Consider the following 27,985-nt stretch of genomic DNA (forward strand, 5'->3'; position numbering starts at 1 on the left):
TAGTTTTATCATTATCTCAAGTTTGAGCTTATGACTTGAAAAAATGTTGAAGATCAACATGAACCTCTAAGCCCTTCATAGCAGCCTCTGTACCACTTGTTGTGAAAGACACTCAAAAACTGGTCACATTGTACAGAAGAATACATCACAGATTTACATGGCTTTATGCTTTTCAAAGTTATTTTATGTATATTCTTTCATGTGAGTAGTCAGCACAGCCACGGATAGGAATTGGAGAATGGTAATTGCTAAAGAATATTTAAGGGAAGGTGAGTTCTGGACACAACCTGAAAGTTTTATTTCTTCATTTGGCAACAAGTGCCACTTTTTAAAATTCAGTCGTGGTTTTTTTCCTTTGATTTGGCAATAACCTATAGAAGCACCTTCAACTAACGGTGACATACTCATGCCCATAATAGTCAGGCTGCTGAGATTACCCAGTCTACTTTAACCACTGAAACTAGGGGAAACCACTGGCAAACCTGGTTGGTGCCTACAGCTATCAGATTGTAGTAATGAGAGTTCAGAGTGGCTCCCAGAAAGATGGACCCTTACGTTCATCCTGAGTTCGCTAGTCAGGAGTTTTCAGAAATAGCTGGAAGCTTTTTCTACCTATTAGGTAGTATTCCTGGTGATGATGATACTGCTGACAATGACAGTTAAAAAGACATAGCTGTCATATATATTCTGCTTACTGTGAGCCAGGCAGGTGCTGTTCCAAAGGCATTTTCTGTATTGAATTTTGCCAGTAGTCCAAGGAGGTGGCCTCTATTACTGTCTTCATTTTTACATTTGAGGAACTGAAAGCACAAAAAGGTTAAGTGATGTGGCAAAGGTCTTGTTGCTAATAACCAGTCTGGGACGGCTCCCAGTTCAGGATATCCGGAGAGCTGTCCCTGTATTCACATAGACACTCAGCAGTTGCTTCACCTGGCTTCCTTAGCTTTTTCTCCTCTCATTTTTCATTGAGGATTATGTATGATTTGGGCATTTATAGCAAATAATGATCAGCATATCTTGTGGTTATTTTAAATCACTCCTGAACTGTGCTAATATAGCCTACCTTAATCATATATAGCTGTTTACTTTTGAACAGCTAAACAGTTAAAATTAAATACAATTAAATTTGGTTTCTCAGTAATAAGAGTCACATTTCATGTACTTAGTAGCCCCATGTGGTTAATGTTTCCTGCACTGGAGAACACAGATCTAGAACATTTCTATTATTGCAGAGCTCTATTGGACTCTGCTACATCAGAGCTCTGTACATGGATTCTGTTGCATCGATGCTAGGAAAAGGAGCCAAAGAGAGCAACTGAAGGCAAAAGTAGAAAAATACAAGTACAAAAATACAAGCTAGCAAGGAACCTTAAACGAGTCCCATTAGAGACCTTGAACTCTATTTAGTTTTGCCTCAAACTTATCCTATAATTGGAGAAGGAAATGGCAACCCACTCCAGTATCCTTGCCCTGAAAATCTCGTGGACGGAGGAGCCTGGTCGGCTATAGTACATGGGGTCGCAAAGAGTCGGGCACGACTGAGCGAGTAACACTTATCCTATAATTCTATATCATAACCGTTTCCAGTGTTTGCTTTTGGTTTGGGCTTATTTTTCACACACATAAACTGAATACCAACAGCACTGTGACTTCTACCTGTTAATGAAAACTGTGGCTAGAAATTTCAAATACTGTTTATTGGATAATTTTTTGTTTCAAAGTTTTATTTTGGTTTACCTTTAAAGGAAAGTGATGGGAGGTCACAGTTCTATTGTTTCTGATATCTTTAAATATTTTTTAAAGTTAATCATTCTTGAAGACTAGAAAATTATCTAGAACACTTTTTTTTTTAAGGAAAACTTTATACTGTCTGATGTTGCCATAAAATTTACATACATATATATAGTGTGTGTGTGTGTGTGTGAGTATATATATATACACAATCTTGTGAAACTCTCCAAAAAATTACCATTTGTCATGTAATGACAAATGGCAACTATTATGTAATAACAATCATCTTTGAGTTTCCATTCAGTTAACATATACATAAGATAATTGGAGATTGCAGAGAAAAATGAGAATTGAGTTTGTTCTTATACTGTGAATATATGTATGTGTGTGTATATACTAATATTAATGTTGTCAAAAGCCCAATTAATATCAGTTATGAGAAATAAGATAAAAATGTTTGTAAAATGTATAATATTACAACATGGCATTTTGTTTGTCTTATTGGACATAACGTTATTTTGAATGCAGGAAGAGCGAACTATGCTAGCAAAAGAGCTTTCTTCACTTCGAGACCAAAGGGAACAGCTAAAGGCTGAAGTAGAAAAATACAGAGAATGTGACCCACAAGTTGTGGAAGAAATACGTAAGTTTGTGTTACTCCCTGAAAGTTCTTAACTTTGCTGATGAAAGATACTTTATACTTCTAGTTGCCTTGTAACCATCCTCCATGTATATGAGAAAATAAAGCCCTTAATGCTATTACTATTGCATTAATATTTCCATTAAGGAGTCTTAATGTTAAAGCACTGAACAGTCAAAACTGAGCATTTCAAGAATAAGGAGAGCTGGTGGGGTAGGATAAAGACAGAAAATGTAAGCTTAGGAAACTGAGGAGTCAGAGAAGGGGCTAAGTTGACCTCAAGTACCTTGTATCCAGAAAGAAATACACTGTTATAGGAAAAGAATACCAAAAGATTTGAGTTTACAAGTTGCAGAAAATTAATCCGTGTGTTGATTTTCCATTTGAATGTTCCAGTGATGTTTTTCCTTACTTTTAAACCAGAGTCCCCAAAGCTTCATTTTCAATATTTTTTTGTACATTTATATAAAGATAGAATTTTGAATATTTGAGGAAATGAAAGATATTATACTTAATTGTTTAGAAAAATATGCATAACTTTTTTCATGTTTTTCTGTCTTAGATTGTCTTTGCATTTAGGAAACTATCAAGTGAAACATTTAGAAAAATGGATATTATAGTATGTGATTGAAGGCTTTGAGAGAAAATTGAAAATATTTAGTGTTTTTAAATTAATCTGAGGACAGTTTGATTACAGTTAAGTTTGATGGTGTTATTTATAACTAAAATGTTAAGCAGTTCAGTTAGTGTAATCTAAAGTTTAAATTAATTTTAGAGATTGATTCCACTTTGCACAACTCCAAGAGGTGCCATTCAAATATATGTAGTACACAGCCTAGATAATATATATTAGCCCTGATTCAGCTGATTACCCAGGGTGATTTTCAAAGCTAAGTGGAGACTTTGAAAGAAGAACCCTCTGCCAGTCATTTTCTGTTAATTATTTGAGGAGATAACATTGACTCTTTCATGCTGCCATGGTTTCGTTTCGTGTATCATCTTCCTACAGATGAAACTATTGATACTAACCAAATCTGCTTCAGAATTAACCACTCTAATCTGTTTTATTAAAGTTTTAACTAATGTCAAGTGAGCCTCAGTGTACACAGGCACATCAGAGCAGCAGGAGACAGGCTAGGCGTTCACTACTAGGAAGCGAGGCCTCGCTGTGAGCCACCTGTAAGAGGAAACACAGACTGCTTGTTAGAGAGGACAGCAAGTATTGTGTATCCTACCCAGAGCAGTGTCTCATCAAAGAGCACTTTTAAGAGCAGTTTTCTTACCCAGATTTGTAATACTTCTGGTGGCTTATTTTCAGAATCAGCCTGGCTATTCCGTCTGGCAGTTGATCATGAAAATTCTGTTTCAGGAACCAAATATGATCTTTCGCCTATTACTTTCACTTGGATCTACCTTCCTGATTTTAGTTTTGTCTAATTCTTGGACTTTTTTCTTGAAGTGTCAACTCTTTGCTTACCTGCCTCATTCTCTTTTCTGTCTAGGGACCCACAGCTCGTAGCCACACCCAGCCACGGCTTCTGCTTTTCACTTTGTGGTCCCCATTGTCTTGCCACAGCTCTTTCCCTGGGCAGATGACTGTGACTAATACCACCTGCACTTGTAACCTCCCATTTTTACAGACCTTTCCACAGTTAGATTGTATCTGTCCACTCAGGAATGACTAAAAACTCTTACTTAGGCTTTCAGAATCACTCTGACCCTCACTGATGGTGATCCTAAGCCAGTAGATCTTATAGTGCAGAAAATCAGTAAGGATTTTGTGCCAGACTAATTCATAAAGTGGGAAAACTTATTTCGAGCATGTAACTTCAGATTTGACATTCCTTGTACCTCTGAACCAAAGAGCAATTTTGGCAAGTGCATCGCTTCTTAGAAAGGTGATAAAACTTGAAGGGAGAAGTTTCAGGTATATTAAAGGTGATGGATTTTCTGGAGAGTTGAGTTGAGTCCAGCATAGTTGCAACCATATAAGGTGAATCTGTATTTGGGTCCTATAGAATTTATAATCACGAATCTATTACACATATATGAACTTTTGACATTTTCACATTGTACATTTTTTTACCGTAATAGAATGAGAGGATAAGAGTCTTTCCTGGCTTTGTGCTATTACTTTTTCATTCCATTAAAAAAATCATCTATTTTTATAAAATATATAATTATAGAAAACTGCATATTAAATAGACAGTAGATATCTAGGATAATTACATTATTTCAAAAATGTATTGTAGATGTGAGGTAGAGTATTTTTTCCTATACTATAGGAAACTATAGAACTACAATCAGAATGAAAAAAAAAAAAGCTATCAGGACCTATATACCTATAGAAAGAATTTTTAGACTAACTTTAGTTCATACTTTTATAGAGAAATGCCTAGTCCTCTGCTTTTAAAATTCAGAACAGCTCACAAAAGTTTATTCAAATGTGGCACTTTGGCTTTCAGCCAAGATAAAGTAGTAATGTACTGAATTCATGCACACATAAAAACAAAAAAATGCGAAATAATGGTTTCCAAGATACTTGAAATTAGATGGCAAAGAAAAGTGATTCCTAGAAAAAGGAAACAGACAAAGTAAGCCTTACAATTATCCCAACTAATTTTTTTTGAGGGAGTTTCCTGGCTGCAGCACAAGGAAGGAGAACTTTGGAAGAGCCCTGCAGACTTCCTGAGTCAGGATGAAACTGAGTCAGGGAGACCAGCGTGGATAGAGCTCACAGGACAGCATCCTGGAGAGCAGAGAGTGACACAGACAGAGAGCCCTGGTGTCTGGAGAGAGCTCCTCTCAGCTATTCTGTGCACGCTTATGAGGAGACTACCCAAAGCTGAGGAAAGAACGATCGCAGAGGGCCAGGAGGAAACCAGTGCCAGGCAGTCCGAGAGGACCAGGAATAGTGTCTGTTCTCACCAGCCGGATTAGAAGCATTTGTAATTCACGAGGCACTGAGTAGAGTATCCAAGATGGACTGAACTCTACTCTCAACCCAACTCACAAACCGTAAGAGCAAGTCTTGAAAGCATCAAATTATTGCAAAATAACTTAAATGCATTCCAGACAAAGTTCAGTAATACACAAAAATACCCAGCACCTAGCCGTGTAAAATTCATAATGTCTAGCATACAATGAAAGATTACCAGGCATATACAAAGAAGTAGGAAAAATATGTTCATTAGTGAGAATACTCCTTCAATCAAAACTGATCCAGAATTGACACAGATAATGGAATTAGAAGACCATAAATGTAAATGAAAGTTGCTCAGTTGTGTCTGACTCTTTGCAACCTCATGGACTATACAGTCCATGGAATTCTCCAGGCCAGAATACTGAAGTGGATAGCCTTTCTCTTCTCCAGGGGATCTTCCCAACCCAGGGATTGAACCCAAGTCTCCTGCATTGCAGGCGGATTCTAAATGTATTCTATATGTTCAAAAGGTAAGTAGAAGCATTGAAGACATAAAAAAGATCCAAGTCAAACTTCTGGAAATGAACACTACAGTGTCTGAAAAGAAGAATGCACTGGATTGGATTAATAGCAGATTAAACTTGCAGGATTAGTGTATTTAAAGACTATGGCAATGAATATGATCCAAAATGAAACTCAGAGGAAAAGAAAATTTTTTAATGAAAATAGCATCTGTGAAACATAAGACAACTTCAGTGACCCTAATATATGTGTAATTGGAGTCCCAGAAGGAGTGTATATTGGGGATGGGGGCATGGTAGGGATGTTTCAGTTCAGAAAAGTATCTGAGGAAATAAAAGCGAAATTTTTTTCAAATTTGATTAAAACTGTAAACCCAAAGATTCAAGAAATTTAAATATGTAGGTAGTAAATGGCAGTAATTTTCTTATCACTAAATCTAGAGAATTTTTAGGCTTTAACTTGACTGACCAGAAATCCTCTTTCCTCAGTGAGATTATTGTTTTTAAAATGTGCTTTTTGGTAATGAGGTACTTCCCAGGATTTGGCTATCATATTATTGCAGAACAGATTAAAGGATTATGAGTTTCACAAATTGATTTTAATAGGATTTTGTTCTTAATAGCATGGCTATAGCACCCAAATTATAACAATCAGGCTTGTCTCTAAGTTTATAATGGCTTATTTTGAAACAGTTTTTCTGCGGGTAATAGCTATAACCCATATGTCCATGTAGATACAGCTATGTATTATCTTTTATTTCTCAGTAATCCCTGTAGGAAATATTTATATTTCATCATGCTAATTGAATTAAAGTGAGAACAGATAAAATAAATTGTAGTAAAAATGAATTCTCACAGTAAAAGTTTTGGAAAGTAAATCTTATAAGTACTTAAGAGATTTTTCTTAGAAATAAATGCCCAGATGACAATGAAAATGGTGGAGTAAGGACCTTTGAAAATGTACCCTTCCATGAAAACTGGAAAAATTATTACAGCTTTTCCAGAACTCTAGAAACTAACCAAAGACTTACCTAGTCAAGAAAAATGGCCAAATCTCTGTAAGAAGAGCAAACTTTGTGGTTTCAACTTGCCCTACTCTCATCTCCTGCTCTCCAGCTCAACAGTAACCTTGAGAAATATCAGCCCTGCATTGTTAGTATCAGAGGGAGTAGAATGGACCTGGAGCTCTTTAAGACCCTCATGCCAAAGAACTGTTGTCATTATTTGCCATCTTTGATGCTCCCCTACAAGCTACCAATAGAAAGTACTGCCTTTTTTTGACCTGACTTGGAATATGCCCGTCACTAACAGGGGAGCATCCCTCAGAAGTGTTTGTCTAAAACTGTTACAGGCAAGAATTTTAATGTCACAGCTCTCTTGGGTGATGAATAAGTTAACGAAAACAGTGGGCTAACCAAAAAATTTTAAAGGAGAAGCCAAAAGAGATGTTCTTAGATACCTTGAAATCAACATATTCCTAGAAATCTAAATGCCCATACACACGTTGGGCTATGCTCATTCTCATAGAAGACCTGAAGCGGTCCTAGCCTCCCACTGCCTGCTGACCTTGACGCTCTGTGTAGAGGTGGAGGCTAGAGCAGAATTGTAAATCACCTAACTGAATATTGTTGGAACATGCTCAAACACACACATGCAGCCTCTCAGCAGAGATGTGAAGATTTAGTCCAGGTGTTTAAGGAAGTCCCTATTCAGTCACTGGCTGACCAGTAAGCAAACTGACTGGAGACTTCAGTAGCCATATATAACAAAAAATACAGACTTAACAGAATTAGTTCAGAGAAATCACTAGCTAAACAATAACTAGTAGCCGCAACAACAACCCTGGGAACGTGGGAAGAATCAGATTTCCAAAGTTGAAGCATTATATTATTGTAAATGTCCAGTTTCCACTGAAAAAATTGCAAGATATGCAAAGAAATAAGAAAATATACCTCATGCATGATTTTGAACTTTAAATCAGCTGTTTAAATATGTTAAAAGAGCTAAAGAAAAATATGTTGGACTTCCCTGGTGGTACAGTAGATACAAATCCACCTGCCAATGCCGGGGACACCGGTTCAATCCCCAGTCCAGGAAGAGTCCACATGTTGTGGAGCAACTAAGCCTGCAAGCCCACTAGGCACTGCTGAAGCCCATGTGCCTAGAGCCTGTGCTCTGCAGTGAGAGAGACCACCACAGTGAAGCGCACTTTGAAGTGCAGCACCACTGCAGCAAAGAGGAGCCCCTGTGTGCTGCAGCTAGAGAAAGCCCTCACGCAGCAATGAAGACCCAGTGCAACCAAAAATAAATACATTTTTTTAAATAAAAAATGATGTGTCTAAAGCAGAGTACATCATGAGAAATGCCACATAAGCTGCAATCAAGATTGCTGGGAGAAATATCAATAACCTCAGATATGCAGATGACACCACCCTTATGACAGAAAGTGAAGAAGAACTAAAGAACCTCTTGATGAAAGTGGAAAAGAGGAGAGTGAAAAAGGTGGCTTATAACTCAACATTCAGAAAACTGAGATCATGGCATCTGGTCCCCTCACTTCATGGCAAATAGATGGGGAAACAATGGAAACAGTGACATTTTATTTGGGGGGCTCCAAAATCACTGCAGATGGTGACTGCAGTCATGAAACTAAAAGACGGTTGCTCCTTTGAAGAAAAGCTCTGATCAACCTAGACAGCATATTAAAAAGCAGAGACAATACTTGGCCAACAAAGTCCTGTCTAGTCAAAGCTATGGTTTTTCCAGTAGTCACGTATGGATATGAGAGTTGGACTATAAAGAACACTGAGTGCAAAAGAATTGATGCTTTTAAAGTGTGGTGTTGGAGAAGACTCTTGAGAGTCCCTTGGACTGCAAGGAGATCCAACCAGTCCATCCTAAAGGAAATCAGTCCTGAATATTCATGGGAAGGACTGATGCTGAAGTTGAAACTCTCGTACTTTGGCTACCTGATGTGAAGAACTGACTCATTTGAAAAGACCCTGATCCTGGGAAAGATTGAAGATGGGAGGAGAAGGGGACAACAGAGGATGAGATGATTGGATGGTATCACCGACTCAATGGGCACAAGTTTGAGCAAGCTCCGGGAGTTGATAATGGACAGGGAAGCCTGACGTGCTGCAGTCCATGGGGTCACAAAGAGTCGGACATGACTGAGCAACTGAACTGAACTAAAGGAAAATCTGTAAATGATATCTCATCAAATACAGTAATCCCCTACATACAAATGAGTTCCATTCCAAGAGCGCATTCGTAAGTCCAACAGTTAGTCTAGGTACCAAGCAACACAATTGGCTATATAGTACTATACTATATACTGTAATAGGCTATAATACTTTTCACACAAATAATACATTTAAAAAAACACAAAAAATAAAACATTTTTAATCTTAACTATACAGTACCTTGAAAAGTACAATAGTGTAGTACACAGCTGACATATTAGGAACTGGCATCTAGTGAACAGGCAAGACAAGTTACCGACTGGAGAGAAGGTGGGAGATGGTAGAGTTGAAGTATTGTCAGCAGTAGGAGATGGAGGGCAAGCTGCAGTTTCGCTCATGCCTGATGATGGCACAGGTTCTGGTTCCTTGCTAGCTTCAGTTCTATCTACCTTGAAAAAAGACCCAGTGATGCCTGGGTAGCAGTTCTTGTTTTCTCATCATAGATGATGACGTGGCAGCGTTGGGTTGCGTCTGAAGAGCTGCTGCAGCTTCTGTGTATCCTTCTACCTTGCCATTTCCTGCATCGAAAATTTCCTCAGCTAGTCCTTGTCTGTCTCTGTTCTTTCTCTGGACCCCCTGTTCCATTTTTTTGCCTCGCTCCACTCTCGATTATTTTCACTTTTGTTTCCATCATTATCACCTGGGGCTTCTTAGCAGCACCAGCTGCATTACCACTGCTTTTGTGCTTGCTCTTGGACATCCTGGACTTGAAATAAAGATCTTGTTCTACTGTACTCCATACACTACTGTACAGTAAAGTACACAGAAACACAGCCACTTGTAGAGGATGCGTGCACGTGACATTCTGCGCTGTGCACGTGAACTGACTTACATGAGTGGACATGTGAACACATGTTTGCATGTTGGAAGGTTCATATGAAAGGCATTTACTGTAGAGAATATAAATAAAGAGGTAGAATAAAGAAGGAACCAAGTAGAAATTCTGGAGCTGAAAACTATAGTAAGTAGCTGAAACATTCACTGGAAGGATTAACAGCAGATTTGAGCAGGCAAAAGAAAGTTATCTTCAGCAACTTGAAGATAGTTCTGTTGATATAATCCAATCTGAGAAACAGATATTAGAAAGAATGAAAAAACATTAACAGAGTCTCACAAACCTATGGTATGGTATCAGAAATGCCAAGATTCCCATAATGGCTGTCCCAGAAGGAGATCAGAGAGAAAGCTGCCAAGGGAATAAAAGCTGAAAATGTCCCAAATCTGATGAAAAACTTTAATTTACACTTTGAAAAGGCTTAACAAACTCCAGTTAGGACAGCCTCAAAGAGATCCATACATAAACTCATAATGGTCAAATTGTCAATTGAAAGCAATAAAAAAAGTAACTCAACATATTTAATGGATCTTCAATCAGATTCTTAGAAGCCATAGATGCCAGAGATATTAAAATGACATATTCAAAATGATGAAAAGCTGTCAACCAAGAATTCTATATCTGGAAATATTTTTCTTCAAAAATGAAAACCAGGCTAAGATATTCTCAGGTAAATAATTGAAAGAGTTTGTCACTAAAAAAAATATAGAATTCCTTTTGGTTGGAGTGAAAGAATAGTAGACAGTAACTTGATCAACATGAAGAAAAAAGGAGATTTATATGAGTAAATCTAAAGGACAGTATTGTGTATTTTTGTTCGTATCTCTTACATTCTCCTATCCAATTTAAATTATAGCTGCATAAAGCAATAATGATGAAGATGTTTTAGGACATGCAATGTATAAAATACATTTTGTGACAGTAACAGCATAAAAGTGGGGAGAAAATGGAGCTATATAGGAGCGAAACTTTTGTATACTATTGACACTGGTAGTAATTCTAATTAAAATGTTAATAGTCATCCCTAGGGCAATCACTAAGAAAATAACCCAAAAATATTTGGTAAAAGAAATAAAGGAATTAAAATGATATACTAAAAATTACCATTTAACATAAAATGAAGCAATTGTGGAGGAACTGAGGAAGAAAAATTTATATGACTTAGAGAAAATAAATAGCAATTGGCGAATGAAAATCCTTCAGTTCAGTTCAGTCGCTCAGTCGTGTCTGACTCTTTCCAACCTGTGAATTGCAGCACGCCAGGCCTCCCTGTCCATCACCAAGGAGTTCACTCAAAATCCTACTTTATCAGTAATTACATTAAATGTAAGTAGATTAAAATCTCTCATTCAAAGGCAGAAATGATAGATTGAAAACACACAAACTACTGTCTACAAAAGACTCACATTTGACTCAAAGACACAAATATGGTAAAAGTAAAAGCTGGAAAAAGATATTACATGAAAACAGTAACCAAAAGCAAGCTAGAGTGGCTAAACCAATACCAGAGAAAATAGACTTTAAAACAAAAATTGTTGCTGGAGACAAGTACAGTTTATAATGATAAAGGGGTCAACTCTTCAAGATGATATGACAATTATAAACACATATACAGCAAACAATAGAGAACTGAAATACTTAAAACCCCAAATTATTGAGGGGATAGACAATTCAACAATAATAGTTCAAAATTTCAGTTCTCCATTTTGAATAAAGAATGGAACAAAAAGATGGAACTTAAGCAAGAAATTAGAAGGCTAAAGCTGCAGACCAACTGCATCTCTGTGGGACACTCCGCAACACCAGAAGACTTATGCTTCTCATGTGCCTAGTCGCTCAGTTGTGTCTCACTCTCTGCGACCCGATGGACTGTGTGGACCCCATGGACTGTAGCCCACCAGGCTCCTCTGTCCATGAGATTTCCCAAGCAAGAATACTGGAGTGGCTGCCATTTCCTTCCCCAGGGGATCTTCCCAGGGAAGACCCAGGGATCGAACCCGGGTCTCTTGCATCTCCTGCCTTGGCAGGTGGATTCTTCACCAGTTGAGCCAACAGGGAAGCTTTATTCTTCTCAAGTACACATGAAATATTCTTAAAGATAGATCATATGTTAAGCTTACATCTCAATAAATTTAAATGGGTTGATAATACAAAGTATGCTTTCTGATAATAGTGGAATGTAAAAGATAATTAACAGAAGGAAATTTGAGAAATTCACAAATATGTTGAAATAAATCAACACACTCATAAGAGGGATGGCTCAAAGAAAATCACAAGGGAAATTGGGAAATACTGGGAAATAGTGAAAATGAAAACATAAAAAAACCTTACTGGATGCAATGAAGGCATTGTTCAGTGGAAAACTTATATTAATATTGTAATGATTGTGTTAAAAATAGGGACAGCTCTCAAAAGCCTAGCCTTCTATCTTATTCTAGAAAAAGAAGAGCAAATTGAACCCAAGCAAATGAAGGAAATAAAATGACTAGAACAGCAATAAGAGAAATGAAGAATCAAAAAAACAAGAAAGTCAGTGAAGCCAAAAGGTGGTCCTTTTATCAGATCAACAAACTTGACAAACCTTTGGCTGTTCAAGAAAGAAGGAAGATTTAAATTACTAAAATCGGGAATGAAAGAGAAAGATCGTTATTGACCTCATAGATATGAAAAGGATCGTAAAGGAATACCATGAGTGATGTTTGTATGTCAATAAATTTGACAAGGTGTATGAAGTGAACAAGTTTCTGAAAGGATACAAAGTACCAAAACCATCTCAAGTAGAAATGAACTCTGCAAATAGATGTATGGGCTTGCCTAGTGACTCAGTGATAAAGAGGCTGCCTGCCAATGCAAGAGATGTGAGTTCAATCCCTGGGTCAGGAAGATCCCTTGGAAAAGGAGATGGAACCCACTCCAGTATCCTTGCCTGAGAAATCCCATGGACAGAGGAGCCTGGTGGGCTACAGTCCATGGGGTCACAAAAGAGATCCGACTGAGCAACTGAACAACAACAAATAGATGTGTAACATGTTAAGAGATTGATCTGGGGATTAATAAGTTCTTACAATGAAAAACTAAGTCTATACTGGTGAATTCTATCAGTTTAAAGAAGGAACTCTTCAATGAAAAAAAAAAGAAAAAACCTAGAAAAGAGAAAACACTTCCTAACTTATTCTTTGACATCAATGTTACTCTGATACCCAAACCAAAGACATCATAAGGGAAAAAAAAAAAACTGTAGTTAAGTATCATTTACAAATGTAAAAATTCTTGACAAAGTACTAGTAAATCAAATCCAGCAGTACGTAAAAAAAGATTATACACCCTGATTAAGTAACATTTGTCAGGAATGAAAAGTTGACCCAACATACAAAAATCAATCTAATGCAACATATTGGTAGAATGAAGGTGGGGGAACTCCACAAGATTGTGTCAATAGACAAAGTATTTGATAAAATCCAACACCCTTTCATGATAAAAACACTCAAACTGGGAATAGAAGTGAACTTCCTCAATCTAATAAAAGGGTGTCTGTAAAAAATGCACAGCCTAACATAACGAGTGGTGAAAGACTATGCTTTCTCCAAGGATGTCCAGTCTTACCACATCTATTCATTATTGTACTGGAAATGCAAGCCAGGGCGACCAGGCAAGAAAGGGAAATAAAAAGCATCCGTATTAAAAAGAAAAAAGCAAAACTGTTTGCAGTTGACATGATCTTAGCCCTAAACAATCCATGAAACAACAACAGAATACAACTATTAGAGTTCACAAGTGAGTTCAGCTGATGGCTAAATAGAAAATCAATGTGTAAAAAATACTTGTATTTTATAAACCCTCAATATACAGCCTGAAAATGAAATTGAGAAAAAATTCCACTTATAATAGCATCAAAATGAATAAAATGCTTAAGAGTAAAATTAATTGAAGAAGTACAAGATGTGTACTGAAAACTAAACTTTTAATGAAGTTAAAGATCTGTACTTTTAGGGTGGAAATACTCCTCCAGTCAATCTAAAGATTAACTCAAATTTTCAAAATTCCAATTTCTTTTTTGCAGAAATTGTTGTTGATTCTAAAATTCATATGAAAATGCAAGAGACCCAAAACAGCCAAAAGAATCTTGGAGAAAGAGTTGGAAGACTCAAATTTCCCAATTTCAAAACTTATTACAAAACTCGAGTAATCAACTCGGGCAGCAAAAAAACTAGTGTCATTTGCAGCAACATGGGCGGACCTAGAGGTTGTCCTTCTGAGTGAGTAAGGCAGACAGAGGAGCAGAGACACCGCGTAACGTCCCTTACATGCAGTCTAAAAAGAAATGATGCAAATGAGCTTATTTCCAAAGTAGACTCACAGAGAACAAACTTAGGGTTGCCAGGGGGAAGGATGAGAGGAAGGGATAATTAGGGAGTTTGGGATGGACAGGTATACACTTGCTATTAAAATGGATAACCAACAAGGACCTACTATACAGCCCAGGGAGCTCTGCTCAATGCTATGTGGTAGCCTTGATGGGAGGGGAGTTAGGGGGAGAATGGATACCTGTATATGTATGGCTGAGTCCCTTTGCTGTCCACCTGAAATTATCACAACATTGTTAGCTGGCTATACTCCAGTACAAAATAAAAAGTTTGGGGACTTGCCTGGCGGTCCAGTGGTTAAGACTATGCCTTCCAATATAGTGTGGGTGTGGGTTCGATCCTGATCAGGGAACTAAGATCCCACATACTGTGGGGTGCAGCCAAAAAGTTAAAAATTTAATAAAATTTAATTAATTTTTAAAAACACTAGAGTAATCAAGGCGATTTGGTACTAGTAAATGAATAAACGTATAGGTTAATGAAATAGACTTGAGAGTCCAGAAGTAAAGTTTTGAACAAGGGTACCAAGACCATTCAATCAGGACAAAGAGTGTTTTCAACGGATGACACTTGGGCACCACATGAATTGTCCTGGCCTCCCACTTCACACCGTATACAAACATTAACTCAAGTGGAGCAGAGACTTAAATGCAAGAGCTAAAACTATTGAACTCTTAGGGGAAAAAACATAGCTGTGTCTGTACCCTTGTTTTAGATATGACATCAAAAGGTCAAGCAGTCATATAAAAAGTAGATAAATTTGACTTCATCGAAATTGACAACTTTTTTATGTCAAAGTACATTGTCACGAAAGTGAAAAGAAAACCCACAGAGTAGGAAAAACTAGTTTCAAATACTATATCTGAAAAGAACTCTTATGATTCAACAATAAAAAATTTAAACACTGGCAAATGGTCTGCCCTGGTGGCTCGGATGGTAAAGAATCTGCCCGCAATGCAGGAGCCCTGGGTCGGGAAGATCGCCTGGAGAAGGGAATGGCTACCCACTCCAGTGCTGTTACCTGGAAAATTCTAGGGACAGAAGAGCCTGGCAGGCTATAGTCCATGGGGTCACAAACAGTTGGGCACAACTGAGCAACTAACACACACAAAAGATTTGAATACATTTTTCCAAGGAAAATATACAAATGGCCAATGAGCATATGCAAAGAAACTCGGCATCGTTGGCCGTGAGGGAAATGCAGATCACAACACAGGGAGATACTCATTAGGATGGCTGTGATAAAAGGAAGGCAAAATAATTGTCGGTGAGGTGGTGGAAAAGTTGGAACTCTTAGGTTGCTGGTGGGGTTGTGAAAATGATGCAGCCACTTTGGAAAACAAGTTATCTGTTCCCCAAAATGTACATACAGTTACCATTTGAGCCAGCAATTCCACTCCCAGGTATATATACCGAAAAGAATTGAAAACATGTTCACACAAAAATTGTTACTCATATTAGTCATAACAGCCCAAATGTCCATCACCTGATGAGCCACTAAACAAACGGTGGGATATCTATACAATGATTTGATAATGAAAAGGAATGAAGTTCTGATACATACCACAGTTGCCCAACCTTGAAAACATTGTGCCAAGTGAAAAGAAGCCAGACACATGGTTTCATGAAATGTCCAGCACAGGCAAAGCCATAGAGACAGAAAGTAGAGAGTGGTCTCCAGAGACTAGAGGGAGTAGGACTGTGGAGTGACTCCTAATAGACATGGGATTTCCTTTTGGGTGATGAGAGGTCTGAAGATAGGCAGGGGTGATGGTTGTACAACCTTGTAAATATACTAAAAATCACTGAATTGGATGCTTTAATATGGTGAGTTCTGTGGTATATAAATCTTATTTCAATAAATAAATGCTCTCATTATGACTAATGTTTATACCCATTTGGTCATGGCATTGTTATGTGCTGTGTAGATTAACTTGAACAACATAAAATAGATACAGATACATTTAATAGCAAGATATATAATATAAAGTAAATATTTCCTCCTTCAGGGCTACTACTGTATGACCATTAACATTTTATTGTCAGGTTTATTGTGATCTAATATGTATACGGGCTTCCCTGGTGGCTCAGTGGTAAACAATCCACCTCCCAATCCACCTGCAGGAGACATGGGTTCAATCCCTAAATCCGGAAGATCCCCTGGAAAAGGAAATAGCAACCCACTCCAGTATTCTTGCCTGGGAAATCCCATGGACAGAGGAGCCTGGCGGGCTGCATCCATAGGGTCTTGAGGGAGTTGGACATGACTTAGCAACTAAACAACAACAAATATGTATATACTAAAGTGCTTATCATTAAACTTATTTTATCCTCTTCTGGTGTTGTGAATTATTTGAGAAACATCTCAGTTAAACATTTTGTTTTTAAAGAGCAAGTACAATAATAGTAGGGGACATTTAGGAAAGAGATACTAGTCAAGTTGACTTTGTGTTCATCTTATGTAACTGCAGCTATCTAAAATTTCTTTGGGAAGTTGAGCAGGTTTGTGAAATACATTGTCACTTATTGAGCTTTTTTTTTCCCCCAAAAAAATGATGGAAAAAATATATATATATTATATATATTTTTTTTCAGGTCACAAATCAAGTGGCCAAAGAAGCTGCGAACAGATGGACTGGTATGTATTACAATGGTAATATATACCAGTGTGTTACTACTGGTAAACTAGTCAAACTCTTGTGCACTTTCTAGGATGTGAAATGCAGAAGCTATTGTGCCTAGTTTTGTTTAAGAAAAGACATTTCTGGAAGTGTATGTATTAATCAAGTTTTTATATCTTAAATCATTTTAAAAAGTCTTATTATGAGTTATTTTGTAAAGTAGGAGACATTTTTGTAAAACAAGTGATTGCTTTCAGTTTAAGTTTTATATAGCTTTTTCCCAATAAATCACTTAGACTAATCACTTAACCTTCATATATATTAATGCAAGATACAACTTTTAAGAGCTTTGTGGAATGTGAAAGATTTGTCTTCTTGTTCATAATATTAATTTGTTGAGGACTGACTATGAGCTAGGCATTGTAAAGCCTGTCTATGGCACATTCTCATTTTATTGCCACAGCAATCTTGTGAGGTAGATAGGATTATTATCCCAAATTTTAGAGGTGAAACTGAGGCCACTGGGATCCCACAGTCACACAGGTGCTAAGCATTGGAATAAGAATTAGATTTCAGAGTCCAGGTTCTCACCCCCTACACAGAATAGTCTTCTCTGTGTACCTGCTTTCATGTAAATGCCTCATTAATCCATGTGCCAATGGATACACCCTCTGGTGTATGCCAGGGATATTCTAAGAGATGGTAATTTATAGGGTATTATTTATGTATCTTAAAGTTTAGAAGAAAATTAATAAATAGTGATTGTTGTGAATTATATACCAGTATGATTACTATTTTTAAAACCTACCTGGAAGTTACACTGATGCGTCTCCAGTATTTAATTATAAAATAATGGTAATTGGGCTTTCCCATCCTGGTAAGAGTCTTCAGTGCCGTTATGTGTGTTACTCATCCTGGTTCTGTTTCTCTGGGAGCGTATGGATAAGATCACATTGACGCCGAGATGCAGAAAGCTTGAAGTAGCTGCCTTACTAAAGTCCAAGGTGATTAGTCACTGGAAGAACAGGGCCTTATGCCAGATTTCCCTGATTCCATATTCAGGCTTCTGTGCTTCACAGAAAGCTTAAGAATCATTTTTCCTTGTCTGTTTTAGAATTAAAATCAATATAAATGGCCTTTGGCTCCTGTAAAATTGCAGTCTTACTTATTACAAAGTTATTTCCTAAATAGTATGATGCTTTACTGATAAGAGCAGAGAGGGTAAAAACAGCCAAGTAATATTAAATAAAAGGGACCAGTGAAATGTGTGCCCAATAAAGTATACATAACCAGTAAATACAGTGATACCGTATAGGTTTGAGAAATACAAAATTTTGAGTGGAAAAAAGGCAAATGGATTTTTTACGTTAAAAATAAATCAAGAGTTACAAAGTGATTTCCCGCAGTTAACAAGCAGTAGGAACAGGAGGCTTGTGTATATGGTGAGAGAGGAACCTGACTTTGAAAGGAACCCTGTTGTGCTCAGTATTTGCCGTGTGACTCACTGAACCTCTCTGAGCTTCCTTCTTCATCTGTTCAGTGTGGATAATGTTTGCCTCAACATTTCAGAGGATTCAATAAAGCAGTTTGTAAGCCCTTTAGCACACCATTAGACACATTGATACACAAATACTTCTATTTTCCGTCTTTTAAAAAAATCCTTTTATGTTTTCCAATTGATCGTAAACTTCAAAAATTATAATTAAAAAAATGTGAACAACTTCTTTTTCCGTTGTGTTACTAGCTGAGAAAGAACCTAAAACTTTTAAAATCATGTAGGACGGATGATATTTTTAGAAGACCAGAAACAGCTGTTAAGAACCATATTTCCATTTGAGTTTATGACTAGCTCCTTCCAACATAAAAGTGCTATGAAAAAATCATGGAGTTACATTACACCTCAGAAAACCTTCCTGTTTTCAAAACAAACAAAAAGAAAACATCAGTACAATTTATAACTAAAGATTGTTATGTAATTATTAGGATTTGGTTTCTTCATATGAAAGAGATTCCTAAAATGTATGTAAAATTGAGCATATTTACTTTTCAGTATTTCAGTTTTGTAGTATGAGAAATCAGGGTATAAATAGTGTTTTGTGACATTAAGTAACTTTAAATGTGATTTATGAAATTATACAAAACCTTGCCTGATAATGAAGATAGTGGAGTTTTTATGACTTTTTATGGGAGACTTCTTGGTGAGTGAGGGGGATAGGTTTTGTGACGTCCTGGTGTAGACCCATACGTGTGATACTGCCCGTCCTAGTCCTGCATTTATCCTGGGTTTGCCATCATATAGACTAACATGAATTCTACCCCTCTTAAAACTGTTTCTTTTTTTTAAAAAATAAGATTTTTCCAAAGTAAACAAGTGGGACCTGATTAAACTTAAAAGCTTTTGCACAGCAAAGGAAACTATAAGCGAGGTGAAAAGACAACCCTCAGAATGGGAGAAAATAATAGCAAATGAAACGACTGACAAAGGTTTAATTTCCAAAATATACAAGCAGCTCATGCAACTCAATACCAGGAAAACAAACAACCCAATCAAAAAGTGGAAAAGAGACCTAAACAGACATTTCTCCAAAAAAGACATACAGATGGCTAACAAACACATGAGAAGATGGTAAACATCACTCATTATTAGAGAAATGCAAATCAAAATCACAATGAGATATCACCTCACATCGGGCAGAATGGCCATCATGAAAAAGTCTACAGTAAATGCTGGAGAAGGTGTGGGGAAAAGGGAACCCTCTTGCACTGTTGGTGGGAATGTAAACTGATACAGCCACTATGGAAGACGTATGGAGATTCCTTAAAAAACTAGGGATAAAGCCACCATATGACCCAGCAATCCCACTCCTAGGCATATACGCTGAGGAAACCAAAAGTGAAAAAGACACATGTATCCCACTGTTCTTTGCAGCGCTGTTTACAATAGCTAGAATATGGAAGCAACCTAGATGTCCATCGACAGATGGATGGATGAAGAAGTTGTGCTGCATATACACAGTGGGATAGTACTCAGCCGTTAAAAGGAATGCATTTGAGTCAGTTCTGATGAGGTGGAGGAACCTAGAACCTACTTTACAGAGTGAAGTGAGTCAGAAAGAGAAAGAGAAATATGTATTCTAATGCACATGTATGGAATCTAGAAAATAAAGAATTTATTTGCAGGGCAGCAATGGAGAAACAGACATAGAGAATAGACTTATGGACATGGGAGAGGGTGAGATGTGTGGAAAGAGTAACATGGGAACTTATATTACCATATGTAGAATCCATAGCCAATGGGAATTTGCTTACAGCAAACTCAAAAACGGGCTCTGTATCAGCCTAGAGGGTGGAATGGGGCGGGAGATGGGAGGGAAGTTCAAAAGGGAGGGGATATATGTATACCTATGGCTGATTCATGTTGAGGTTTGACAGAAAATAAAATTCTATAAAACAATTACCCTTCGATAAAAAATAAGAAAAAGTTTTTAATCCATTTATAAACATTTCCACACAACAGAAAAATTGACAGGTACGAACTGTCAAAATTTCAGATAACACTGTCTTAAAGGCAGACATCCAGTGGCCCAAGGACATATTGAATCAGTCACTTTTAATTGATTCATTAAGAATTGTGTAGAGAGGCTTTTTGTTTGTTTGTTTATTCTTAGTCTTTGAAGGCCTGTAGAATGGTTTCTTGCCGTCACGTGAACCAGTATTCCTTCCTGCAGAGGCTCCAGCCTCACTCTGGTGCCTCGTTTCCTTCTTCTCTCCTGATCCCGGCTTGAAGTCCATCCCTCCAAGGTTCCTGCAGTGTCGCAGTTGTCCTCTTATTTTCTGCAAATCTTTCTGTATTCTTAGAGTCTCACAGAGTCTGGAAACAGTACATATAACACTTGATCTTTTGTCTCTAGCATACATACCACTTTGGAATTGTTTAGCGTTAATTTTTCTCTTTCTTGTGTCAGTTTGAAGGCATAGGCTCTTTATGTTCTGCGAGACCTGTAATATACTTAATAACTGTCTTATGTAGCAGTATTTGTTGTGACTCTCAAGAATGCATAGGTTATGCAGACATTAACCAAATTAAACAGACCATTCTAGAGTACCTCTTGCTATTAGTTTTCTCACTTAGGTTCTTATGGAAAGTAGAGATTTGGTTTAGATTGTTAACATAAAGATTTGTTTTAGTATCTGTTGATACTCTATAACAATTAAAGAAATGAGACTATTTTATTAACATTCTATTTGATATAGCAGTATTCACCTCAGCAGTTAACTTTATTCAAACCATTTAATTATTATTACTTGATACTTGGAATTCAACTTCCTAAAACAGTATTCTTTAAAGTGATCAAACTCCATATAATAACTTCCTAATGATACCATGCAGTATAACAGTATACTTCAGACCAAGTGACTTAAATGAAGAAATTGGTTTTCTCACAGTTCTGGAGGCTGAGCATCCAGAAGCACGGTTGGCAGGCGTGGTTTCCTGAGTGTCCCTCCCCGTGGCTGGCAGGTGGCCGCCTTCCTCCGCGTCCTTACAGCCTCTCCAGCGCCTGCCCCTGGCGCCTCAGTGTGTCCACCCTCCTCTTCTTGCAACACTGCCAGTTAAACTGGATCAGGGTCCACCCCAGTGGGCTCATTTTAATGTAATCACCTCTAAAGACCCAGTTTCCAAATACAGTCACATTCTGAAGGAGCGGGATTAAGGTCTAAAACGTATGAATTTGGGGGAGGTACTAATTCAGCCAATAACACTCCAGAAGAACCTATTTTAACCCTTCATTTCATTGTCACAACTAACGCAGTGCTTAACGTTTATAGAGCACTATGAACCAGAAGGTTGTGTACCATGGTTTTTCTATATTTATAGTCTTAGTGCATATTCATTATGAAGATGGCATATGTACATTAAACAATATTTTAAATTACAAAAAGAAAACTCACTGTCATTCCTGTTCTCTCTAAGTGCCGACATAGGAGCACACTGGTACTGCCTTGCATAGACACCCTTCTGGGTGATCGGACATTTAGATTACTTGTATTTTTTTCTTTTGTTACCTTGGGATGAAGATTTGATCATAAATCTTGTACACAGTTTGTTTCCTTCGAGTCCCCTTAGATAGACATAACACTTTTTTCAGTGGTAAGATGCACTTAAATTCCCTAGAAGACATTAAGGCTGTATCTGCTCCTTTTAGCCTTCAGTGACCCCTTCCCTCCTCTTCACCCCTTCTCCCTAGCCTGGCTGTCTAGAAGCCACTTCTGTGCTGGGGGAGGGAAGGAAAGGGGTGCCCTCTGGGACAGGAGCAGCTCTAATTCCTGAGGTAACAGAACCCTGCCTCGGCTCTGGAGATGTTAAAGAGGTACCATCAGCCTCTCCCTGTCTTTGGATTATTCTTTAAGTCAGGTATTCTTCAGTGGCAACTGATTTACTGAATTTTTTGAATATGAAATCTGTTTATTCAAAACAATCACTAATATTTTCTTTATTCTGAAAGTTAATTGTCGTTACTTTTAAATGGGTTTCCCTGGTGGCTTAGTGGTAAAGAACCCACCTGCAGTGCAGGAGATGTGGGTTCGATCCCTGGGTCAGGTATATCCCCTGGAGGAGGAAACGGCAACCCACACCAGTATTCTTTCCCAGGAGATCCCATGGACAGAGGAGCCTGGCGGGCTGTAGTCCATGGGGTCACAAGAGTTGGACACGACTTAGCGACTAAACAACAACTCCTAAAAATACAGAAAATTCCTTATTTTGATACTTCTAAAATAATAGAAGTTTTTTTTTAAAAATGAGTGTAATTATATTTGAACTTTTGTGATTGTGTTTCCAATTCTCAAAAATATTTCTCAATTTTCTTTATAGATAACATATTTGCCATAAAATCTTGGGCCAAAAGAAAATTTGGATTTGAAGAAAATAAAATTGATAAAAATTTTGGAATTCCAGAAGACTTTGACTACATAGACTAAAACGTTCCATGTTGTTGATGGTGAAGGAGCTATGTGCTCGTGAATATGTAAATTTTTATATTATCCAGCTAAATGCACTGAATTGTCATTTACCTGTAACTGTCTTTATTGTTTTGTTAAGTTTAAATAAAGTCAGAGTGTGGATGTTTTCACTCTTTTTGATTATCCTCAGTGCTCATCAGAATTAGGAGAATGCAAGTCTGTTAGGCTTACCAATAATTTTTTTTTTAATAGATCAAAGCCATCATGACATAACATTTTTTAGTTTTATTCAAATATTAAGAACTAAAAGTACCTCTGAAGACTGTATTATACATGCTTGGAAATAACTTTCAAAACTAATGGCTGCTTTACTCTTAATATTTCTCAGTATTTAGTGGAAAATGTGTCTGATTGAGTCTCAGTAATTGCATCATATTTGCAAATTTCCCACAGGAAAAAATACAGAAAGTTGATGTTCCTTAAATTTAGCGTTAGATAGTAATTCCTCAAACATGAAAGCTACTTTTTTTTAAATGTTTGATGCCTTTCTGCTGTAAAGAACAAAACATGCCCTTTGTCCTAATTTATACACTTGTAAGATGATATAGTGGTGTTAGTATAGCATGCATACTCAGCTGAGTTCAGGGATTTTTTTTTTCCATCTACCTTCAAAAAAGAATAGGTTAAAAATAATGTATGTCTTGTGTGTATATCTTTTTCCAGTTCAACTTTGGCATTTAGGGTATTTGCAGGACAAACTTAAAGAAAAGAAAAATCAAGACTAGTGTGTTCAATGCCCTTTCCATACATGCCTTAATTTTTCTTCACACAGTCCAATTTTGATATTCTTTTAAGTAACTTGAATGAGGCGCTCCATATGTTTGAAGTGACCCAGATGGTATCCACACCATTTGTTAGTGAATCTGGTCTTTGAATTGTGTGGAGTTGCCAGGGGCCTACTTAATCACTTCCTGGATGTGGGCCGGAGCTTACTGGTCCAACTTTGTTCTCAAAGCCAGTCTATGTTGCCTTAGGGCAGTAGCTCTTCTCACAGGAGAAAGTATTTGATGTAAAAGACAAAGGACAAAAAATAAAAATAACCCATCGTAAGCCTTTCCCTAATACACTAATGGGAATTCCAAAATTTCTCAGACCTCATTTGCTGTTTCTTGGAAAAGATGCTTCTGAGAATTCCCTGGCAGTCCAGTGGCTGAGGCTTCCCTGGTGGCGCTAGTGGTAAAGAACCCACCTGCCAACGCAGAAGACATAAGTACGGGTTCCATCCCTGCATCAGGAAGATGTCCTGGAGGCATGGCAACCCACTCCAGTATTCTTGCCTGGAGAATCCCAGGGACAGAGGAGCCTGGCAGCTACAGTCCACAGGGTCACAAAGAATCGGACACGACTGAAGCGATTTCGCATCACTGCATGCCAGTGGTTAGGAGACTGTGCTCTTTCTGCTGAGGGCCCAGGCTTGATCCCTGGTCAAACGGGAACAAAGATCCCACAAGCTGCATGGCATGGCCAAAAAAATTTTTTTAATTAAAAAAATTAAAAGGTACTTTCCTCTTTAGAAGGTATATATGTTCAAAAAGAAAGCCATTTCTAATGGCTTAAAAGATTCTATTTCATAAATATTTAGGTAGCTTCAACATATTTTTTTTTTTTTACTATCTTATGGGGCTAGCCTGAGAATCACTTCTCAGTATTTGCCTAAGATCAAGTGTAGTATGCAGGCTTCTCATGTGGCACAGTGGTAAAGAATCTGCCTGCCAGTACGGGAGACGCAAGAGATGGAGGTTTGATCTCTGGGTTGGGAAGGGGAATAAAAAATGACAACCCACTCCAGTATTCTTGCCTGAAAAATTTCATGCGCAGAGGAACCTGGTGACAGTCCATGGGGTCGCAGAGAGTTGGACACGACTGAGCGACTAAGCACATAGCCTGAGAATGATTGAGACGGAGTCTGTTCATGAGCCCCCCAGAGACTGTGGTACCCTCCTAAGCCAGCAGTGCTCTAGTAGATGTTTAACTAAACTGAGTCTTTGGAAAGTGAGTTGGGGCCTGGTTTATAGAAGGTGGCTATTTGTGTGATGTAAATACACCCAGCGTAGAGAATTGCAGATTACCAACATGATGACTGTGCCAGGTTGGAGAAAGATGCTGGGTATCAGGTGGTATTTCTTCCGTGCAGATACAGTAGCTGTAAATCCTCTAGAGCATAGATAAGGGTAAAATGTGAAATAATTAGGGAGCGAGGAGTTTTTCGTTTTAGTGCTGTTGTTCTGAATGCATAATTTCTGTGGTTTCATCGTGGAGATGGCTGTAGTAACAGCTGGCCCATTAACTGTTGGCTTGCCTACTGCGGCACATCACTCTTCTTAATCTTGAAGAGCTGCTTTTGAGTTTGCTCTTCCCTGAAATTGGAGATACTGATTAAGAAGCCCAGGGGCCCTGGCCCAGCAAAATTCTAGGTAATCCTTAGTCCTGGGTCGGTTTTGTAATTGACCTGAAGACTGAGGACAACTTCGGTAGACCTAGAGTCAAATTGCTAGTGATTCAGGATCAAATCTGATTCAGTATTGTATGATTGACACTCCCGATGTCCTCTCAGTGAATTGAGAAGTTTAAAAGGCATTTGAGAGATGACTTTCATCTTAACATCCTTCTTCACATGTAGTTATTATTAAAATCTCACTACCTATCTTTTAAAGAACCCTAGGAAAAATTTTGCAGTCTCCTAATGAGTTTCAATTTTCCGGGCCAGATCAGATCGCTGAAATGTCACTTCTGAGGTTGGGCCAGGACCAAAGAAATCCATAAGGATAAATTGGATACCACTTTTCCTCTGATATTTGCCGCATCATTAGTCTAATAGGATTAGAAAGTTCTTGGCCTGTCTCAGAAATTGATGCTATTATCCTAAACTTTTTCAAACATGATTTGAAGGGATTAGAAAAGGCAAGTACAGCCAAGAAGCAAGAACCACCCTAATAATTCTTGATCAGAAAAATCTAAATTGTAAACCTGATAATACTGTTTTTTTGGTTTTTTTGTTGGTTTAAGAACATGACTGGAGTAAAATAGAAAACATTTTCCTGCTAATATGCCATCATTGTAAGAGCAGTTACAATGGGACAGGTGATGGGAGGGTATCTCAAAATTATACATAAATCCCCTTTCAGGGTATGCCTCCTGAATGCTGTCTGTATGCTAGGAGGAAAATGTGCTGCATTATGAACTGTCCCACTGCAGTGAATTTATATTATACTTACTCCAGCTTGATTTTTAAAAAATTTTTTGTAAGAGATAAGAGGCCAGGTGAGGCTAATGATTTCTATTAACCAAGAATGGCAAACTACCATCCCAAGAGCCAACTTCAAGGCCCGTTTTTTACAGCCCTGGAGCTAAGAATGCCTTTTTACACTTTTTAAATGATGTAAACATAGGAGTGAGCAACAGAGGTGGTATGTAGCCTACAAAACCTGAAATATTTACCAGCTGAACCTTTACAGAAAAAGTTTGTCAACTCTGAAAAGATCAAAAGCTGACAGCCTGTGGTCTAGATAGACATGCGAGGCATGTTTTGCCTAACCTGTATTTTACTTTTCATTTAAGCTGGTTGTCAACACAGCCACATGTGAAACGTCGCGGGCGTCTCTAGCTTCCTATGAAAGCTGAATGATCGAGCAGCCCCCATGGCTGCACCTCTGCCGGAGGGGAGGGACTGGCTCGGGGGGGCGGGTTCATCTCTTAGAGGAGTGCCGAGCACAGCTTTCTTCCTGAAGTCACTCTGCTGTTCCAAGGTGACAAACTGACTTGAGATCAAACTTTAGTTTCAACTTTTCAAATCCCAGAAGGAAAATCCCGGTGCCATTTTTTTGTATTAAATGTTTAACCTAACATAGAACTGACATCTTGATGATGAAACATTCTATGCACAAACAAGCGATGTCTTTCCATATGCTCAAACATGCTTTTCGTTTTTCCTGTAGTTCTATAGATGGGCTTCGCTGGTGACGCAGACAGTAAACAATCTGCCTGCAGTGTGGGAGACCTGCATTCGATCCCTGGGTCGGGAAGATCCCCTGGAGAAGGGCATGGTAACCCACTCCAGTATTGTTGCCTGGAGAATCCCCATGGACAGAGGAGCCTGGTGGGCCACAGTCCATGGGGTCCCAAAGAGTCAGACACGACTAAGCAACTAACACACACTTAGTTTTTCCAGTGGTTTTGTAGTTTTCTTCATATAAAATTTTTACATTTCTTAAATGTATTCCTAAGTATTTTATCTTTTATTCCCATTTTAAATGGAGGTTTTTCTAACTAGTTATTATTTATGTATCTGAAGGCAGTTTTGCATATTAATTTTGCATCCTGCCATCTTGCTAAATTCTTTTTTGAGTTTGTTTTGTAATTAGTTCTCCGAAGTTTTCCAGGTATCCTGTCATATCATATTCAAATAGGCATAGTTTTAATTCTTCTTTTCTCATTGTTTTCTCTTACCTGATTGTATCAGCTAATACCACTCATAAAACTGTAATAGAGGTAGGAACATCTATCTTATTTCTGACTTCAGTAGGAACGCCTTATAATTCTGCATTAAGTAAAATGCTGGCTTTTAATTGGTAACGTTAAGGAAATATCCTGTTTTCTCAAGGATTTGTATCAGGAATGCTTGTTAAATTTGTTGGAGTTTTCCCCATTTATGGAGATAAGCATAGGATCTTTCTTTTAAAATCTATTAATAAGGTGAATGATATTAATAAATTTTTCACTCATCTATCTGTACATTCCTGGCATAAAACCTACTTAGCCATGGTGAATTATTTTCTTAATGTGATATTAGAGTTAGATATTATATAGATATTAATAGTTTATTGATATTAATAGTTTAGAGTTTTTGCATCAATATTCATAAGTGATACTGGTCTATAATTTTTCTTTAGGTGCTATCTCTACAGGTTTGGATATCAGTGTTATACTAATGTTAATCCTTCTTAAAAAGGATTTGCAAGTTTTCTTTCATCTGCTCTGAAACAATTTATGTAACACTGGGATTACCTGGCTTCTAAAGATGTTCAACTATAATTTTCAACAACAAAACCAAAAATTGGATCATTCTGAACATATGAATCAATGCT

At 37.6% G+C, this 27,985-nt stretch overlaps 1 protein-coding gene across 1 annotated transcript in view; it reads left to right on the top strand.

Annotated features, from left to right (window-relative positions):
• MND1 (meiotic nuclear divisions 1) overlaps positions 1 to 23,006 on the top strand; it is an 80,419-nt gene extending 57,413 nt beyond the window's left edge. The window contains exons 7-9 of the mRNA XM_070385627.1: positions 2,260 to 2,382; positions 16,855 to 16,897; positions 22,753 to 23,006. Coding sequence (XP_070241728.1) covers positions 2,260 to 2,382; positions 16,855 to 16,897; positions 22,753 to 22,859 — 273 coding nt within the window. The 3' untranslated portion in view covers positions 22,860 to 23,006. The remainder of the gene's footprint in view (positions 1 to 2,259; positions 2,383 to 16,854; positions 16,898 to 22,752) is intronic.
• The last annotated feature ends 4,979 nt before the right edge of the window (positions 23,007 to 27,985 follow it).

Source organism: Bos mutus, chromosome 17 (assembly GCF_027580195.1).
Source record: "Bos mutus isolate GX-2022 chromosome 17, NWIPB_WYAK_1.1, whole genome shotgun sequence".
Taxonomy (NCBI): Eukaryota; Metazoa; Chordata; class Mammalia; order Artiodactyla; family Bovidae; genus Bos; species Bos mutus.